Genomic DNA, 20934 nt, shown 5'->3' with positions numbered 1-20934 from the left:
GGTTATATTTGTTTGGACTACCCCCACAAGGATGAAGGCCTGAGGCACACAATGGAACTATCACGGTTTTATTATCTGCAAGAGGCAGACTAATGGGATCTTCGTGATGGAATGTTACAATACAGTGCTGTACTACATTGCGATGGTGCTCTCATGCAGCTCTTTCAAAGTGCAGCAGAAAAATATGAACCCTCCAAAAAAAGGACCTGGATAAGATGAAACCTAGACACCAGCTATCAAATACAGAAGTAACAACCACAACTCCTCATCCCAGCTCTGAACATGTGCAGTAGTTATAAAACAGATTCCACTAGTGCTCTATGCTTACATAGAGGCATCAGCTAACCTCAGTGTGATGTCAACGCTGCAGATACTAAGCTTAGAAAGATGACTGATTAGCCTGGAGAACGTACTTATTTAGTTTTTCATCAGCAGTAGGAATTCACTTCAAAGGTAGCAGCTGGATGACTGGCTTCCTTCACAGAATATCTGCTTGTTCATGTGCAAACATTACTTTCTATGGGATTAGACTTTGGTTCATCTCGTGCAATAGTATTTATCATTATGGAGTATTGGCTGGCACCAGCATTGGTGAATAGCTGCTCCTCTCAGGGCAACTGAAATTTTAACTGAGGTCCATGCTGTCCTCAGTCCTCCATGCTGTCCAAACAGTTATATGTCAATTATCTTGATTTAAAGATTTTGCACTGTAGAAATTACTGTTTTCTCCCAGTCTTCTATCTAAATAATAATTTTCTCAGGGTCCTGGCATGAACCCCTCAGAAACTGATAGGACTTCTATTATTTGTAAGCCCTATAAAGACCTAGTAAAACTTGTTAGAAGAAGAGTGGAGATTGTTATACATGAATTATATGATGTATAGAAATCAAACTTACATTAAATGGACTTTTAGTATTTCCATCAAAGTACAGAGTTTTGGGTCTGTGGTACAAGTGACTGATTATACTGTTCTCTTTGTTAGATATGGAGGAATTTCTATAGGAGGAAGGCTCCCAGTCCTTCATGTTTCTGGAGATGAAGTTGTCCATTTTTTAAGTGATCTTGGCCGAATGATGAATGTGACAGGGGTAAGCAAGATTTTTATTGGGTTTTTTTGTCCCTTCACTAAAGAATTGTTACAAAGCTGAAAACCTGCAGCACCAGATTTCACCCAGACAGCTGACCTTTAGCCTTTTCTTTTTTATTTTAGGGACAAACTTCACTGGCTGCTGCTAAAGAAATTTCTAATTTCCTTAAATACATGGAAACTGAAGATAATATTAAGGTATTTGCTGGAATTAGTCTGCTAACTCACAGTCTTTCTTTGACATAGACTTCAAATTGTGAGAATATTGGTAGTAGCATTCTCAGATGGAAGAGCTGATATATTATACTTATAAGTAATATGGGATACGGTGTTAATTCAAAGTTATTTCTAATGTGAGATATTTTAACCATGTTCTTAGTACTTCTTGCTGTCCTAAATACTTCTGAGTAGGACATATTCTGCTAAATTTTAAAATGTGCTTCTATAAAATCCCTTGACAGTGGTTGTCCAACCCTTTTAAAAGTATAGTATGTGAGCTCCTCCTGCTGGACTGTGCCTAGGAGCTATGAATTCTTGGTGCTGGATTCTTCCCTGCTGACAATGCCTGCCAAAGTAGATGAAAGGCAGACAAATTTTCTCCTGCAGCTCAGGATTATTAGTGAAGGCTTCTTAAATGAATCTGTACTTTCTGACTCTTTTAGGTGTGGTTTAACAATAAAGGCTGGCATGCTATGGTTAGTTTCCTTAATGTAGCAAATAATGCAATCCTTAGAGCGAACCTGCGGACTGGCCAAGCCCCTGAGGAATACGGGATCACTGCTGTAAACCACCCTCTGAACCTCACTAAGGAGCAACTCTCTGAAGTCACTGTGTAAGTCTGCCTGTGCTCTGCTGCTGGCTTTTACTGCTCCCTCTCCTGGCAGCTTACCACCTCCAGTGTACTCACACTCTGAGGATTGTCCTGGTTTCAGCTGAGGTAGAGTTAATTTTCTTTGTGGTGGCTGGTATGGGGCTATGTTTTGGATTTGCGCTGAGAACAGTGTTGATAATACAGAGATGTTTTAGTTGCTGCTGCACTAGTCAAGGACTTTTCAGCTTCCCATGCTCTGCCAGGTGCAGGAGAAGCTGGGAGGGGACACAGCCAGGATAGTTGATCCAAACTGACCAAAGGGCTATTCCATACCATATGATGTCATGCTCAGTATATAAAGCTGGAGAAGAAGAAGGAAGGGGGGGACATTCGGAGTGATGGTGTTTGTCTTCCCAAGTAACCATTACACATGATGGAGCCCTGCTTTCCTGGAGATGGCTGAACACCTGTCTGCCCATGGGAAGTAGCGAATGAATTCCTTGCTTTGCTTTGCTTGCATGCGCAGCTTTTGCTTTCCCTATTAAACTGTTTTTATCTCAACCCTCGAGTTTTCTTACTTTTGCTCTTCCAATTCTCTCCCCCATCCCACCGGGGGGGAGTGAGTGAGCGGCTGCGTGGTGCTTAGCTGCCAGCTGGGGCTAAACCATGACAGGATAAATAGTTCAATTGGCAGAATGTGGAGGCCTTACCCTGAAGGTTTATTCTAATCAAGAATTAGATATACAATCTATTCTTTTCTGTCTCATTATATTCCTATAAGGGTTCATTCCCATCCCATGTAGGAGCTATGACCATTGGTTATACATGATTACATGTTTCTGTTGATTCCCAAGCACAAAGATTCTGAAGTCTTTGTTCATGCTCCAAAGCCAATAGATCTACTTGTAAAATAACACAGAGATCATAACCAAAAAAGGAATCAGAAATTGTCCTTAATTGACTACAGGTAGGCAGTAGTCAACGACCTCTGTCTTGGTGCCAAGGACAGCACACAGGTAGATTTTCAATGGCATGTAGTAGAGTTGGTGTATTCCAGAATCTAAAAGCCATAATTTCTTGAAAAAGACACCTCTAAGAAGACATGACTTCCCACTCACGTCTCCTATGAAGTTCAGAAGTCAGTGAAACTGAAAACTTCTGCCTTAGCACAGAGGCAAGATCTGCGCTTCATCTCACTGTCTGCAACTTGCCTCTTTGAGTCCCTCTTTTCCCAGCTCCCAGAGCACTTTGACTATTGTGCCTTAATGTCTAGTTTGAGACACACCATACAGGAAAGGCTGTCAAACTGAGATACATATAGGAGTCGAACTGCTCCAGAGAGTGAAGGCAAGTAAAAAAATCAGGGAATGGTGCCACAAACATCCATATTTGTTAGCTACAGTCTGCAACACAACTTGGGAAAATACACTAGCACATTCTGAAATTGGAAAAGTCTTCTACTTACAAGATAACCTTGCTGCTTCTAGATCTTAAAATTCCCTCCTTATTCCCCAAAAGCTAATATAGTGTTATGTTGCGTCCATTCCCTTGCTCACAGGCCCTTCTTGTGCTTTGTTTTAGGCTGACCACTTCAGTGGATGCTGTTGTTGCCATTTGTGTGATTTTTGCCATGTCCTTTATACCAGCTAGTTTTGTTTTATACCTGATTCAAGAACGTGTGACAAAAGCCAAGCATCTACAGTTTGTCAGTGGTGTGAGCCCTACGATCTACTGGCTGACTAACTTCATGTGGGACATAGTGAGTAACTGCTGATCTGATTTCATAGCCTGCAATTATTCCTGGGTTTGCATGAACTGGGGACTAATCTGTGAATTAAGTGAAGGTGATTCTGAGCATTGCAAAGCATTTATTTCTTTAAGTTTTTCTCAGAGAGCATGCTAAGGATCTAACCTCCTAACTAATTACAGATGTAAAAATTAAGTCAGGTGCACAGCTCATTATTCAACTAATGAAGCAGAAATTGTTGTAATCTTAGGGTTTCCAGTCCTTACAGCTGAATGTATAATTAAGTACAATTTACCATAGCAGGGGAAAGCCCAGTTGCCTGATGCTAGTCACTCCTGCCTGCTAGAAGAACCATAACGTGTTTCAAGATATTCAAGAAATCTAAGTGGGGAGATTCACAGGCTGCTGGAACAGTAGCTGGAGGCCAGACAGAATACTCTAGGGTGTCTAAAATGACATAGATGTATTTGTTTAGGTCACTGAATCATGTTCACTGTGTTGTTCCAAAAGGATTTAGACCACAGGCCCAGGCTTGCTTAGACAGGGCCCAGCTACCCTCCCATTACTCCTCAGCCCGCTTTGTCACAAAGGAACAAAGTCTTTGCCTGGTTGAGGCACAGCAAGGGGCTTGTTTTCTGGCCATGCTTTCTCAATAGAGTGGCCAATGGCTTATGCAATAAGAAAAGCATGAACATAGAACAGAAAAAAATTAAAAAGAAAAAAAATTGAAATAATTGAGAAGCCCTAAACTCTCTGGGCTTTGGAAGGTGCTCTTTCAGGAGAAGGCTTAATTTAAGGAAAACATTAATTTAGTAAATGAGGAAAAGAAGCAGGTCTCTCAGTTCTTGTCCCCTGCTGGTCACAGCAGCCTCCCAGCAGCTTCCTTGACAGGAATTCTGCTTGGCCATGGCCCTTGACAGCATGATGAAAAGGTATTAATTGATGTTAGCAGTTCTGTGAAATGCCACCTTCCATTCTGCATGGGCAGCTCTGTGCATTGCAGTAGACTAGCACTACTAATACTGAACAGAGAAATTGAGAAGAGCAGTGGCCAAGCGTACTCACTTTAGCCTCCTCCCAGGAATGTGGCTCAAGTAACTAGCTTTTTCCCTCCTACACAGCCTTTGCATCACCAGAAACTGCACTTCCCTTGCATAACCATGGCCTCTTCCTGTGGGCAGCCTGCCAGCAGGACCATGAAATAATTGGCTCCCAAACCTTAATCTAAGAAACAACAATATATGTTGTATTTTTGATGAACAGTCTGATAAAAGATGTCTCATAAAAATGTCGAGTGCTGCCAGGGACCCATTGATCCACAGCTTGAGTGTGACTAGTCTAGCTCATAAATTCCAGTGTTCCTCAATACAAAATCCTTTTGGAATTATGTGTAGGATCTGGATATGTTTGCAGACCTTCTCAGGTCTTACACACTGATCTTCACCCTGTGATGTGGCAGGTGAATTATGCACTGAGTGCTGGAATGGTTGTGGTTATATTCGCTGGATTCAACAAGAAAGCATACACTTCTCCAACTAATCTCCCTGTGCTTGTTGCCTTGCTGCTTCTGTATGGGTGAGTGTTCAAGGTTGTTCCTGCATGTGGGGCCCTGTATTTCAGATGGAAATGTTTTCATGTTACTGAGCTTGGTAGTTAGCGAAATCCAGCTTTAAAGAATAAAACTGAGTGGGTACAATACAAGTTACAACTGGGTTCTGTCCCTGCTCCAGGATATTTATACATGCTGTCTGGCCACACGCTGTAAAGGAGATTTTTTTTTTGTCACTGCCTTACATTTTTAAGCATTAAACCTAATCCTTACGGGAAAATATATTTGTTCAGTTTGCTGCTTTCTGATATGTACAATGTGTAGGAATTTAGTGGTGGTTCATTTGCCTCATTGACAGCCAATACTAAAATAACTTTCAGCATTTAACCCAAGGGCAAAGAGTACTGAGTCTTCAACACTTTTTTTAACTTCAAATGACCATTTGTGTTGGCAAAGTAGCATTTTAAAAGGCTGACTGATATTTACTTTCTCTCGTTTAATTAGTGATCATATATTTTTATCTATAAAATTATATTCCTGATAGCCCTGCAGTTGATGTAGTCTAGGCAAAATGATCAACCAGATCTATTTCTAGAGTTAAAGAAATAAATTAAGCTTTTCACATCCTCCTATGTATATCACAAATTAAGTCTAAGAGGGAACAGTTATTTGCTGGGCAGACTACCTTTAATTTTCTGAAGTTTCATTCTTTGAATTAAAATCCTGAGAAAATGCAAAGCATTATCACAATTTAATCTCTGTAAAATACCCAATTTTAAAAAATGCTATCAGAACGTTCATTTGTTTTAATTTTTCATTATATCTTTTTAAAGTGCAATAGTGGTATCTTTAATAAGTTATCTGTGGCTCTATATATTTTTTTAAAATATAGTAATTCATGGCTCTGTGGATGGACACTTAAAATGTCTTTGCATATTTTAAAGCATCTACTAAGATGAAATGTTCAGAAAAAATATAATCACATGGCAGTCACTTCAATAATAATTTCATAATTTGCTACTCAAAAAACAGAAAGGAAGGTAAATCCATAGAATCATATATTAGCCCTTGCATCCATCTGCAGTCACAATGAGAAACTTAGGATGATTCTTTCTGACCACATGTGTATTGTCTCATTAAGTAATTCAGGTTGTTGTTACTGAATTCTTCCTAGTCAGACTGATTGTTGCTAAGCACTGTAAGTTTATTCCAGAGGAATACTCCTCTTGTGCTGCTGCATGTGCATTTGCTATGTCCCAGAAATCATGGCACAGGAACCTCCAAATCAAGAGTAAAAAAGCAATGGTAGAGGAGTTAGAAAAGAATATCAACATTTACAGAATTTCTGATTTCTTTGGACAGTTCCAAAGGCTGAGGAGTATCTAGCAAAGCAGTACATTGTATTTGCTTTATCTAACATTTCTTTGTTTCTCTCTCCTGGTGTACAGTTCACTGAGATGTTCAAGGATACCTGGGATGATAATCTTGCTAGCATTAAGTTTTCTCAATTTTAGCAGTTTCTATTGCCCTGCATTTTAACAGCAAAAAAGGCTAAGCAGAAAAAACTTTTTATCTAGTAACCAGGGAAAGAATACTGTGGTGGCATCTCTGATTGGTTACACCATTTCATTACACTTGGGATGAGAAGAAAGCTCAACTTTGTGTTTTCATTAGGCCAACTGAGAATACTGACAAGCTGTTATCATAGGTTTTCTATCTTTTGCATGCAGATGGGCAGTAATTCCCATGATGTACCCTGCTTCTTCTTTCTTCAGTGTCCCTAGCACTGCTTATGTTGCATTGTCTTGTATTAATCTCTTTGTGGGTATCAACAGCAGTGCCATTACGTTCATCCTGGAGTTATTTGAAAATAACCCGGTAAGTAATGTTTTTGTTGACACCTGGTTTTAAAGAGCTGTGCAAAGGGTGTCCAAGCATAACCATCTCTGAGTAACTGTCTTTCTCTACCTTGCCATTTTTTCTGGCAGTAAATGAGTGGGGAACTTGCTGAGTAACTGCAGGGACAGGTGAGCAGAATAACCCAGATAAGTGACTCGGCAATTGTTATCTTGGGCTACAAACACAAGGAATGACATTGAATGTTTTTCATCCCTGTGAGCAAACTTCTGTACTCTTTCACAGTTGCGGAGGAGGGGACATGGCACTTTGTGCTTGCTTCTGCAGCTTGGGTTGTACAGGAAGAGGTACATGGTAGAAAATCAGAGTCACCACTAAGTAAGGAAAGACACTCCTCCTCTAACACAATGACTAGCAGATGTTCTGCTTACAGTAGCATTTTGAGAATTTCCCAAAAACAGTTTACCACCACCAGGAAGGTGACAGAAAGTACAAGAATAGACAGAATACAGTGAGTGCCAAAATTAGTTCTTCAAAAGGCTAAGAGATCAGTTTATAAAATGCTGTTGGCTTGTATGCACTATTACCTACCACCTCTATAGCTGCTGATACTCTGGCCACTGAGATTGCCATCCTTTCTACATCTGACAGCAATCCAATTAGCTATCATTACTGATAGTGCATTTTCAAACACCATGTGCTGATCAAGCATTGTTGTTTGTCGGGAAGGAGAAACAGATCTTGGTTCAGTTCATTATTTCAAGGGCCAGCTTTACAATACTTTCTGTCCCTGGTGTTCCTGCATTCTCAGCCATGCATCTCGATAGCACAGGGTTCAATCTAGTGCCATTCTGGCTGTGGCACAGCAGGCCAGTATTTTTATCATTGATAATATGTCCCTGTTGTAGACACTGTGTCTCCAGAGGGAAAATTGCCTTTCTCTGGATTCAGCGTTGGTGCAGCTAGACTGCTACTGGCACTTACACCGTTTTGGGTATCTCCACATTGTACCAAAGTCTACTGTGTAGTTATGCCGAGATGCTGGTACTTTTCAGTATTGTGACGGTCCTGATTATGGAAATATTGCAGCTGTAAATAAAGATGTTATGACAGAAGAATACCACTCTTTCTTGTTTCTCATAGTTGCTGTTTATAATAGCTGACACCAGAATTACATGTTACCTCTGCTACACAGAGAAATACTTCATTACAAAGATTAACCTCTCTCCCCATTGGCAGTTTTTCACAGGCACCTTGTCTGGTGCAGTGTATACCAGCATTCTGCTGTGCTGCGTTCTAGGTTGCAGATGCTTTGGGAGTAACTCGATAAATTGTCTTGTTTTCTCTGTTGTAAGAACACAGAACATCCAGTTTCTCTGACATGACAAAGAACTTTTCACTCATGTTGCTATGTTTTCTTAAAGAAGTCTGGTTTCAACTGCTTATTATGTTGTTTCTGTTTCTTATAGTCTTTGCTGAAGTTTAATAAAACATTGAAAAATGTGCTGATTGTCTTCCCACATTTTTGCCTGGGCCGTGGACTCATTGACTTGGCCATGAACCAAGCTGTGACTGAAGTATATGCCAGGTTTGGTAAGTAAGAGCCAATAAACAAGAAGTTATATCACTGTCACATGTCCTGACCTTGGATGAGACGGTTGGAAGTGTTATCTTGGAAAATTAGTGGCTGTTTCTGAAATTCTCTCCTTTCACATCATCAGATGGATGAGGAGTGTGAAAGTTCAACCTCTCTGAAGGAATCACAGCTTCTGATATAGCTGCCAGAACACTGCAGCCCAATCATTAGTCTGTATTGGAAATGAACCCATTTGTTCAGTGCCAGACTCTGGTGTCTTTTTATCATTTGTTCTGAGGTCCTTAGATCATTACAGTAGGATATATTATTTCATTTCATTTGAATACTTAAGCAGCCTTCATGTTAATGCTTAAAGTGGCTGCTGTTCTTCAAATGCATCCTCTTGGGATATGGCTGTCTCTGATATCAGACAACCTCTTATTAAAATAATAGTCATATAGCCCAACTTATCTGTTTTTATTCAGAAAATGTATGTCTTTCACTTAATCCATGCAAATTTCATGTTATGATATCCAAAGTAGCGCATATTCAGAGAGCTTATATTCATTTATGCTCCCATGCAGCAGCGGAGCTTGGAGTGTATTTTCTTAAGAATCTTTATAAGACACTGGAAAATGGAGACATTGCCTGATCATGATCAAATAAAGTACAGATTTTCATCCTAAACCATTATGATTATGCCTTTTGTTCTGAGGAGCAGTATTTTGTTTCAGCAGTATTTCACCTTGCTTCCTGGTGCTTTTTCTCCAAAGGTGAGGAGCATGTTTCCAACCCTTTTCAGTGGGACTTTGTTGGAAAGAACCTGGTTGCCATGGCTGTTCAAGGGGTGGCATTCTTCATTCTGAATCTCCTTATGCAGCACCGTCTGTTCTCCACAAGATGGTATGTCTGGAAGCTTGTATTAATGTTTCTTTATTAACAGGGTGAGTGTCTTTGTTATTCTCTATGTCCCTCTTTTTTCTTTTTCTCTGAATTTTTCAGCTTTTTTTTTTCTGTTTACTTACCTGATTTCATCTTAATTTGTTGATATCCTGGTTCAAGAAAGCATTTACAAATATGCGTTATCTTAACAGGATTTAAGAATGTATTATTAAAGAAATGAGTTTTCTTTAATTAAGAATTTAATGTTGTAAATTCTTTTAGATTAAGACACTGTGATAGTTAGATTATGAAATGACTTGGAAAGTTTGTAGTGTCATAAGTACTTGCATGAGGTACTAGTCTGACATCCCAAGACGGGAATTCTAGTCCATTACGCAGGACAGTTGCAGCCTGGACACTGTGCAAGCTTTCTCTCTCAGCTTTACAAATATGCCTCTATCCCAATGAAAGCAGCTACTGTCCAGGTGTGAGTGGGTCATTCACTCCTGTTCAAGATTGCCAACAAGAGTACTAATTGGTACAATTACGAAAACATTGTCTTACAGGGAGGTCTGCTCAAAAGATCTGTAGAGGACTATCAATAGCTACTGGAGAGCAGCCAAATAGCAAAAGCTGTGGCTGAGGGGCAGGTTATGTCATATCAGTGACTGACAAGGCATGCTCTTTTGAGCAAGCCATTTCGTCCCTTTTTAGTACTTAGAGGTTAACTTTCAAGGGTCAGAGATTCTCCCAACAGCAGGAATGCTCCAGCCAACATCACATTGTGAAGTTTCAATCCCACTGCTTCCACCAGTCACATTTTTGGCAATTGATTAGCCATTGTTTCACACTGTTGTTCTAACTGCACCCAGGGCAACTCCTTGTTTCTGCAATCTATCTCTTGCGGTTTTCCAGGTTTGCTGAGACTGCCATGTCGCCTATTACTGGTGAAGATGAGGACGTTGCAGAAGAAAGAAAAAGAATTATGAATGGAGGCAACAAAACAGATATCTTAGAATTACAAGAACTGACCAAGGTAATATTTTGAGAAGAATGAAACAAATGAGTCTAGTGTAAATTTATTCTTTCAGAATGTATTTCAGCTGTGGATTCAGATGGATTGTTTTCAAAATCAACCTTGGGCCTTAGAAAATAACAAACATTTTAGAAGTCAAGGCTTAACATGTTATATGGCTATTTCCTTTGTTTAGAAATCAAACCACAGGGAAGTCCAGCAAGGACAGTGCAACCCTCCCTGCTTAAGGTGGTTTTTTTAACCTCACACCTGGTAACGTCTGACATGACTGTTATCTAATGAATGTCCATTTCTACTACTAGTCTCTTCTTCTACAATGCTGTTTTTTCCATAGGTGACTTTCAATCCCAAGTTAACCATTTGGTTGCTTTCACAATGAGGGCTATAGTTATTGCTAATTTATCTTCTTTCCAGACAGTGAAGGCATCTGAGTTATGCTATCAGAATGCATGCAAGCTTGAGCTACAGAAATACAAAGATTACACACATTGCTGGGATCTCATGAACAGAGAACTGGAGTATCATTCTAGCATTCTTCTATCATTCTTCTATCTTGCTGTATTGTTCCACTTTGGTTTGATGTATCAGAGATAGTTTGTCCCAGCAAAGCATCAGGTCTGTCTCCTAGTGCTACAGATATGAAGTAAAAGGCTGCATGCAGAAAAATTGGTATTTTTAGGGGTCATTACAAATTTATTTACTGTAACTAAATGTCTGACTTTGTAGAATGTTTACTCTTTCTTTTTAATTTTTATTTACTCCTGTCTTGGTTCTAAAGTTGTCTCATCCTAATAACATTAAAGTAAAAAATTCAGAAGACTTTCTTTGCTGTAGATGTCTTGAAATACAATTTTTCTGTTTTTTTCTGTCAATTTAGATTTATGCAGGTAGGCACAAGCCTGCAGTGGACAGACTCTGTGTTGGCATCCGTCCCGGAGAGGTAGGTTGTTCAATAACACTAGATTACATTCCATGGATCAGTTCAGATTTCATGCCCCTGCTGATTTGCAAGTTGGAAATACTAAAGAATGTGATAAATTTTGTAATTTAGTGCTTTGGTCTTTTGGGAGTGAATGGCGCTGGCAAAACAACAACGTTCAAAATGCTTACTGGAGATACTGATGTGACATCTGGAGATGCTGTAGTGGCTGGCAATAGGTAAGTCCCTTAAAAAAAAAAAAAAGACAGTCCATTTCCCGGGGTAGAACTGCCCAGATCATAGTCTCAATGACCCAACAGCTCTTTTCCAGTTTTATGGCACTGAGAGAGACTACAGCTAACACGCACTGGCACTTTATACTTTTAACACTCTGTTGTAAAATCTGTGGGTAAGTTATAGTAATGCTAACAGTGGGACAAGGCAATTGGATCTAATGGCCAGAGCTCACAACCATAAGATAACCAGTCCAACAGGGTACTTTGATCTGAGCTTTGGGACTTTTCTCTGGCTGTTTCTAGCATCTTTGTTTACACAGTGCTGGCATAATGTCATAAGTTAATACAGTGTGATCTGGTATTCACTTACATTAGTTTAGTTCCAGGTTGTGTGTCTTCGTTTGTTAGGTATAGTTGGGATTTGATTCTTTGCCCATTGATATGATTTGAACAATAGCTATTTTGTTGCCAGAACATGGTCCTGGGCAACCTGCTCTAGGTGACCCAGCTTGAGCAGGGTGGGTGGACAAGACGACATCCAGAGGTCCCTTCCAACCTCAACCATTCTGTGATTCTGTACTTCTACTACTACTACTACTACCACCAAAGAAGTGTTAGCCTTATGTCTTTCCTGTCTGTTCCCAGTGGCCACACTCTGAGATGAAATTGACTAATTTTTTTTTCTTCTAGAAATAAACACCATTTGCAACATATATGATCTGAGTGGCTGCTCAAAGAACTTCTGGTTAAGTTAGCCTATACTCAAACACGAAAATGGGTGAGGGGAAATGGGCTTACACTCTTAACCAGGACTGAGCTGACTTAGATGAGAATATATTCCTTGTTATTCTGTACAGAGAGATATTTTAGTAGGATGTTGTGTCAGGAACAATTCATTCTCCTCTTACAGGAGTTGTTGCCCCAGAAAAGGAAGATTTTATTCGAAGTGTCCATCTCTGTCTTAAAGCTAGTATTATAGGTATAAGATTCTTTTCTTTTTTTCTCCAGTATATTGACCCACATTTCTAACGTCCATCAAAACATGGGATACTGCCCTCAGTTTGATGCCATTGATGACCTGCTCACAGGACGAGAACATCTCTACTTATATGCACGCCTGCGCGGGGTTCCAGCAGAGGAAATCAAGAGGGTAAAGCATTCTTGCTTTTGACTTATGCATAGTTACAGTGAATATTTGTGATGATTAACTGGGTTCATAACACGCCCAGGGCCAGAATTTTCAAAGTGGGCTTTCCATTCTGTGTGTGGAAATCCTGGGAGTGGTTCCTGTCATTTGGACAGTTAAGTACAAGACTGCACTATCAAATGGCATTAGTGGGACTTGCAAAACTCTGGCGCCAACTGTGGAAGGCTAAAGATGCAATTGCTATTACTCTGAACTGCACTGGTTGCTGTTTTGTTCTTGTCTTTAAAGATGTTTACGTATAAGAAAAAAAACATGAAGAAGATTCCAGAAGAAAATAATTTAAATTCTTGCACAGATGGGAAGTCTACAGCTGAGGCTGGTTTATGGCTTTCCCTCAAGTACTTAGAATTCCCCTCATCATCATAAATTTTTTGGACTCCCCTGCTCCAGTTCTAAAATGAATGTGCTAAAACTCAGGAGATTGCCATGTCTCTGCCAGAAGAGGGATGTATCAGCAACCCTGTCTGTTATGCATTAGCTGCTGTGTGAAAAAGGCGGTCTTTCTCATAGGTTGCTGAATGGGGCATCCAGAAGCTGGGACTTCCTATGTATGCAGACCACCTGGCTGGTACCTACAGTGGTGGCAACAAGCGCAAGCTCTCCACTGCCATTGCACTGATAGGCTGCCCACCACTTGTCTTGCTAGTAAGTATCACGGTAACATACCTCTGTGATAGTTCAATATAACATCTCATAAAACTACACGCTAAAGAGGTACAAGGATGTTTATGACAAGCTTGCAAGCTCCTTTCTGCCCTCAACTTACATCTACTTCAATGTAATTTTGAGTTAAGTTCAGGGATAGACTGGAATGCATAACTATGTTTTCAATGGACCCCAAGTGATTATGAAAGAAAGATCTTCAGCAAAGAATGGTTTGAGATAAAATCTATAATCCAGACAAATCTGAATTTTAATCCATGTTTGATTTCAGTCTGCCTTTTCTTGTCAGAGTATAACCACTCATGTAAAAGATGATCTTATGACATATACCTTGCTGCTTTATCCAGCAGAACAGAGGAAGATAGCTACCCTTTTGCAGCCTTTAATATCTTTGGAATAAATTATACAAATTTAGACTAAACTATACAAATGCTGAAATGTAGTTCTCATCAAATAACATAAGTTATCGGATAATTGCATATCTCAAGGGAAATTCTAAATGCAATTACTAAAAAAATTCTTTATTTAGATTATACTGTCCCACCTTAATTTGTAGGCTAAAAAGAAACATTTTAATAACATTTTAATAGCATGGTTCCTTGTGCCATTTAATATGCCTTTATATGTATTCTGCCTGTACATAGTGAACAGCCAGATAAAATGTTTTCTCATAACTTCTTAAGACAAAACATTGAATGACAGTTTTTTTTCTCCAAGATGTTTTAAAATTTTTTGTTACTGACTGGGTTAACTGATTTATGCAGGACCAGATCCTTAGCTGGTGTAAATCAGGGGGACTTCACTAACTTCTTGGGTTGAAAAATGTGTCCTATATGTTTATGTAAGTAAGAAGGTTACTTGGGGAGAACTCACTCTCTTACAAGAGTTGTTGCCCCAGAAAAGGAAGATTTTATTCAAAGTGTCCATCTCTGTCTTAAAGGTAGTATTATAGATATAAGATTCTTTTCTTTGTTTCTCCAGTATATTGACCTACATCTCTAATGTCCATCAAAACATGGGAGCCAAACTTGACACAATTTGATGTAACTGCTACTGCATGAGCCTCTTTCCATTTATTTCTATTTTGGGTCCTAAATGTTTTTATAATGGTGTATCACAAATGCTTATATCTTTTTATGTAAGACCCTAGACTGGGGACTGCCTTTGTTGTAATGGTCACTGCATTCCCTTCCCTATAGCTGTGCCCTACACAGACAACTTTATATTCTTACCTGCAGTTTCTTGTACTTGTTGCCTTACTGCTTTGTGCCAAGAAGTACATTAGTACCCATTCACTCATATGCTTCTCAAGGTGCACATGCTTTCTCAAGGCACAGATTTCAGTAGGGAAGCAGCTATATGCTAAGGCCCAAACACAAAATTACTTTATTCTAAATAGATTTTCTTTTTCATATCTGCTTCTCTGACTCTAATTGTCTTAATGTTTCCCTTACAGGATGAACCGACTACTGGAATGGACCCTCAGTCCCGGCGCCTCCTGTGGGACACTATTGTCAGTGTGCTCAGAGATGGGCGAGCTGTGGTTCTAACCTCACACAGGTAAAAAGAGTTAGAATTCAGAATCCCAGAGTAGCTGAAGTTCATCTGCTGGCTTTTATCTCAAATATCTGTTCTCTGTTTTGAAAGTATGGAAGAATGTGAAGCCCTCTGTACTCGTTTAGCCATCATGGTAAAAGGTACCTTCAAATGCCTGGGCACAATTCAGCAGCTAAAATACAAGTAAGCAGAATATTTTTATGGTGGTTTTTAATGTGAAAACTTAGTGTATGTGACATGTACCGTTCTTAATACAGCAATCCAATCTGAAGAGCTGTTGTTTAAGCAGATCCATTTCTGAGTACAGCTCTGTGGTATCCTAGACAATTTGAGCAGACCTCATTTCAACTGTTATGCTACACACCACTTCTGCAGGGCAAATACAGAGCTTCCTACAAAGCTAGATCTTATGCATTATCTTTCAGATACTGTTAATGTTTTCATAGCTGCTGAAAATTAATCTCCTTCCTGAATAATGAAACCATCTCTTCATCCAATTCCCAAATCTACATGTGCTTCCCAGGTTTGGAGATGGCTACATTGTCACTCTGAAAATCAAAGCTCCAAAGTCTGGGCTGCCTCCAGATCCTACTCCTGCTGAGCAGTTCATACGCATGAACTTCCCAGGGAGTTTACAGAGAGAGAAACACTACAACATGCTGCAGTATCAGATTTGCTCCTCCTCTCTGGCTAAGATTTTTCGGTTAATAATCTCCAATAAGGAAAACTTGCATATTGAAGAATATTCTGTGTCTCAAACAACTTTAGATCAGGTGAGTAAAAAATAAAGCATCCATGAGAGAGCCTGTCTGGTGAGAATTAGGCAATGCAATGGGGGTGTATCCAAATGACTGAAGGACCAAACTGTTCAGAGTAGAGAATTATCTCGCACCTCTTTCTCAGGCAAAATTCCTAGACCTCTCATCAAGGAGGGTGGATCAGATATGAAATCTGTAACTAATTCCCTGTGTAAATAGGTGCCATTTGAAAGCTGGTAAGACAGTGTTTCCCAGATGCCAGAATTCACACAACCCATTCCTTCAGGAGCAGCAGTCTGAGCAAGGTGAGCTATTCAGAATGAGGCTTGCTGAGCTGGGAATAATGTTTTATTTTAAATAAGATATTTGGACTGTGTTGTGTCAGCAACACTGTGATATCTAGTTAAATGTTTATATGTCTCTGTCATGCGCTTTTATACAGGAGCAATTAAGACACACAAAACCTGGAAAGTCCACTGGGACTGTTGGCAACACCCACTTGCTAGAGGGTATTAGCCCCATCTGCCTGCTTTCCTAAGTAGCTGAGGGTCCATATATGCAAAGCTGTCTTTGGTGAGAATGCTAGAGACACATTCCTGGCTGCCTTTACAGCTTCCTACTAAAATATTCTGTCTCCTCTTTCCCATCACAACCAAATTCACTTACATTGTGCAAGCCATGCAAACCTTGCTGAACCCATCTCCTGCTTAAGAAAAAATAGGATTTTAGTTGCAAGTAAGTGCATCCAAAGGAAGGAAGTTGCAAGGAAGTTTATCAAAATAAAGAAGGAATTAATGATCCCTGCTGATATGCAGTGTCTCAGTTCAGTTCATGTCTATGGATTCCCCTTTCTGTCTCTTCCCTGCAGAGAGGCCAAGAGGATGCAAATGTACAGAGACATCCCACTAACTCATCTCAGTTGATGAGATGGTGACATTTTCTGCTTTCCTCACACAGGTTTTTGTGAACTTTGCTAAACAGCAGATGGAGGATGAGGAAATTCCTTTGCATCCCCGTGCAGCTGGAGCCAGCCGAGAAGCAAAGGTGTCCCCTGCTTTGCATCAGCAAGCAGCTGCATAGACTATTCCTACAGTCACTACCGCTTAGAGTGTGCACAGTGCAAAGATGTGCCATACCAGAGCAGTACAAGGGTAAAACAAAGATTCTCGCACTCAGTATTATACTGATTTTTTTGCATCTTTCTGAGCACTGTGCTCACAACAGCAACAGCCCTAGCAACAGTCAAATTCTACTGCCCTACCAGGAACGCTACATGCTGAAAGTGTCAAAGGAAAGGCAGGTCCTCGTTATAGAACAAAATCTTCCTCTGACGTAAAGTTGCTTATAAGATACAAGAAGAGAAGTCTCATTCCTCCTTGTTGACATGTAAAGAGCATTAAAGACAGTTTCTCTATCTGGTCCTTTCAGGCTGGTAGGTTTTTTTTTGTTTTAACTCTGAAGTCAGTGCTACCAGCCAGCAGACAGGTCCCAAGGCAGAGAGCATTGCCCAGCTTAGAAGTGGATTCCTGCCATCCTGAGTACACAGGAATACCAAGGTCAGAACATCAGTGCTGGCTGAATGGGGCTAGTGCTGGGAGACTGCTTCACTGTCTCACCGGGCTGCCAGTGAAAACAGACAGTTGTCTCAGCAAGAATGGGAAGAATTAATTCAGATCTCAGATCCAGGCAAGAAATTTGCTTTAAAAAAACCCAACAACTTAATGAAAATGATCTCATAGTCATCTTCAAGTTTTTCGAATGGAAGCAGAATGTCAAAATGGAGATTAAAAGGAAAGAGAATATGTCCAAATCCGCCAAAAGTTTTGTTTTCTCATGGAGGCCTGGAAAGATATCTTTGTTATTAAACAAGATCAAATTTTTCTTCTTTCCTGTGACTAGACCTTAAGTGGGTGTAAAGTGTGAATAGGGTATGTGCTTTCTCTGTGCTCAGAAGGAAAATTTCAACCTGCTTGTACTCCACACTGCACTCAGTGGGAAATCATTTGACATTTAGCTCTTTTCTCTGGTTCACAGTTAAACTCGTGGAAAATAACAATACTGAAAACAAATTCATAATGATGTATTGCTTCAGTTATCTACCAGATCTAACCATTTCTAAGAAATCTTCTCTTAGACATGTTATACAGAAATAAAATCTGGGTCATGTATTTTTGCTTTGTTAGGTTTTTTCTTCAATTGATGTAGATTTTTTTTTTAATATATAAGGACATTCTTGCTTTTTACTGTACAAAATATTATGAAACTTCAGCAACCAGCTGTAATCTTCTTCTTTTGCCATAATTATTTCAACTGATTTCAAAATATAGTCTAGAATTTATTGCATATTTCACCCTTACAAATAGTTTCAAAAATCTTTCTATACATCCATTATAGATAAATAAATTAATCATGAAACAAAACAGTATCTACTCATTCTCTTCATATTCTAAAATAGCTTCTTAAAAATGTCGTTCAGCTAGATTGCAATAGTCTTTTTTTACTAGATTTGCACAAAACCCAACTAAGTCCCACTGAACATCTTGTGAAAAAGAAAACACAGGAAGTCCAAAATGTAGCTGATTTTTCTCCCTGGCTCTGAAAATAAGAAGGGAGCTAGCATTCTGAAGACTAGTAGTCACTTCATGTATTTACAAAGTGTATTAAAAATTATTCAGAGAATGCTGACATAAAATGCTAGGTAAAAGGTCCTTTAGTATCATAAGGACTTGCTATATGAAAACAGGCTAAATATCACAGATATAGCATAGATCTTCTGAACCTTATTTACTAGTATGCAATTTACTAATGAAGAAGATTAAAAACAAACAAAAAAACCCAACAATGCAGGATGTTACATCCACAAATACTACCAATACATCTTTTGGCAAATTAGGGGTTAGACCCAAATCAGGTATTTGAGATATTGCCTATTTCTTTATTCCAGGAATCATTCATATTCTTTGGTAATGTTATTTGTTATAAAGCACCTGCCTCCACGCAGCATACTCTCTTCTTCAAGTCAAAGAAGGCAGATCATGCAACTGTCTTCAGGCCAGCTGGCCATGCTGGCTGAGCTGAGTTCTCTAGTAGGTAGCTGGTATGTCCTCGTTCCAATCTACTTATGTCTTGCAGAATGCCACTGCTAAATTTGGAGCCGCTTTTCAGCACAGACTTCTCAGTATCTCTGATCCATCAATCTAAATAGACTAGATCAGGAAAATCTAAGTCAATCAGGTTACAGTGAGCTGTAGGGGCTTTTGACTACCAGCTGTGCAATGAAGCCTTATTTTTTGAAGGTGCTTCTGAGTTGAGAATTCTTGAATGTGAGGAAGTGTAGCTTTCAAGTGCATACAATTTCCCTCAGCAGTGGAGATTCAACATGCACCAAAATCCTTTAAATTAATTCAGTTATTTGGCAGGAGGTTTATGAGCTTTTTCTTCTTGAAGGTCTGTGCAATATTCAAATTAAACCTTTTTTCTTACAACAAAAAGGGAATAATTGGCATTCGAAGAGTTGGATAATCCTTGAATTCTCGTAGGTAGGTGCAGTGTTTATCCTTTGCCCAGATTGTCATCTGAATGAAGCAAAGCAAGGTGAACAGCCCCACTGGAAGGAAGGGAGGAAAAGATACATTTCATTATCAGATTAAAAACACACTCTTGTTGCTGACATCACTTCAGGGTGAAGTACCAAAACATTACTCACCTGGAACACACTGAGTCATGATAGTGAAACTGATCCAGGTCCCCACCTGTTTTGGCCAAGGAAATTTAAAATATTTCTGGTGACAGCATTTGCATTTATGTCTCTATTGATCAAAAACAACCTTGTCCTAGTACAGGTAAATAAAAAAGCCAAGGTCAGCCAGATCAATTTCTAGTGTTAATAACCTTTAGCCAAAAAGGTGAACAGTGCCTTATTATCACAAACAAAACCTTTGCATTTGCTTCCATAGCTATCATGACAAAATTTTAAGCATGACAACATAGTTTCCTTTCCATTTCTCTGCCTAATTTGTGTTTGTCACACCTCCATCAATGCTAGGAATGGTAACTTTCTATAGTCTGAGGCCAAATGTTGTTCTCATTAACATCTGTTAATTTCCACTGAAGTTAAAACCAGATGCTGTCGTCCTGTACAAAAGTGAATTTTACACTGAGTTGCACTGGTTTTAACTGCTTTTGAACTGAGTCAGGAGTTTGGCTCCTGATTAAGGAATATGAAGCAATAAACTGATTCAAGCTTCTAAAGCAGTCACCACCAATACAAGCAACTATGTAACTTAAGAAAATGGGTAAGAAGACTTGGGCCTATTTCCTATTTTCTCTACCACAATATATTCTATTCATCTGCCCCGTATCTTCCTGCGTACTGTGATATTCCTGGGTTCTCTTATATTATAAATCCACCAGATGCCCCCATCCCCTCATTGCAACACACATTCAGTAGCAATCTCCCTGTTCCTGTCTGCAAAATTTGCACTGCTTTAAAGTGTCTCTTTGTCGTGTCTAGCAGCCACACTGAAGCATAGGCCCAGGGTCTGGGCTGTCTGTCTAAGGTTAGGCCTGCAAGTACTGCCTCAAGGGAGGAGGAGAAGAACAGACAAGTTCCTGTCTGTAATCTGATTTCTTGGGGTTTAAGGGAGGAGGGGAAATGTATTGAGCTGAACTGTTTCAGAGGTCTCTTCCATGTTTAACATTCCAAAAGAAATGAAAATATATTCAGCAAAACTAAAATCTTAACATCTTGTTTGAAAATACATACCTCATATGTATAGTTAGGGCAAGATACAAAGAAAAACAGCCATGTGAAAGGATTCTTTGTTGGATATGGGATCTTACGGATTTTGGATCCTATAGATTAGAAAACAAATCACAAAATATTCACACTCCTAAATATATTGTTTCCTATAAAGACTACCCGAATCTGCCTACTCCTGTGTCTCATCACTGTCAGAGGGACAAGCAGGATGTGGGAAAACAGGATGTCCTCTGGACCCACAAGAAGGAATAGGATAACTGTGAGGAAATGTTCCAGGCATTACAAA

General features: G+C 39.4%; 2 protein-coding genes across 4 annotated transcripts in view; one reads left to right on the top strand and one right to left on the bottom strand.

The window, feature by feature from the left end:
- ABCA4 (ATP binding cassette subfamily A member 4) overlaps positions 1-17659 on the top strand; it is a 75690-nt gene extending 58031 nt beyond the window's left edge. Inside the window, exons 33-49 of the mRNA XM_072868787.1 lie at positions 984-1089; positions 1212-1286; positions 1751-1920; positions 3481-3658; positions 5106-5221; positions 6926-7073; positions 8522-8645; positions 9402-9531; positions 10426-10546; positions 11424-11486; positions 11598-11704; positions 12710-12851; positions 13419-13553; positions 15028-15131; positions 15219-15311; positions 15652-15901; positions 16844-17659. Of these exons, the coding sequence (XP_072724888.1) occupies positions 984-1089; positions 1212-1286; positions 1751-1920; positions 3481-3658; positions 5106-5221; positions 6926-7073; positions 8522-8645; positions 9402-9531; positions 10426-10546; positions 11424-11486; positions 11598-11704; positions 12710-12851; positions 13419-13553; positions 15028-15131; positions 15219-15311; positions 15652-15901; positions 16844-16966 (2185 nt within the window). The 3' untranslated portion in view covers positions 16967-17659. The remainder of the gene's footprint in view (positions 1-983; positions 1090-1211; positions 1287-1750; positions 1921-3480; positions 3659-5105; positions 5222-6925; positions 7074-8521; positions 8646-9401; positions 9532-10425; positions 10547-11423; positions 11487-11597; positions 11705-12709; positions 12852-13418; positions 13554-15027; positions 15132-15218; positions 15312-15651; positions 15902-16843) is intronic.
- Positions 17660-18124: 465 nt separating this feature from the next.
- LOC140654908 (very-long-chain enoyl-CoA reductase-like) overlaps positions 18125-20934 on the bottom strand; it is a 28502-nt gene continuing 25692 nt past the window's right edge. Inside the window, exons 12-14 of one of the 3 annotated variants that reach the window (XM_072868789.1) lie at positions 20652-20740; positions 19593-19638; positions 18125-19493 (exon numbers count right to left, since the gene is read on the bottom strand). In XM_072868789.1, coding sequence (XP_072724890.1) covers positions 19366-19493; positions 19593-19638; positions 20652-20740 — 263 coding nt within the window. In that variant the 3' untranslated portion in view covers positions 18125-19365. Of the gene's footprint in view, positions 19494-19592; positions 19720-20651; positions 20741-20934 lie in introns of all 3 variants that reach the window. The other 2 variants (XM_072868790.1, XR_012043565.1) reach the window with 2 other exon arrangements.

This window comes from Ciconia boyciana, chromosome 7 (assembly GCF_034638445.1).
Source record: "Ciconia boyciana chromosome 7, ASM3463844v1, whole genome shotgun sequence".
Taxonomy (NCBI): domain Eukaryota; kingdom Metazoa; phylum Chordata; class Aves; order Ciconiiformes; family Ciconiidae; genus Ciconia; species Ciconia boyciana.
This window is presented reverse-complemented; position numbering and strand designations above follow the sequence as displayed.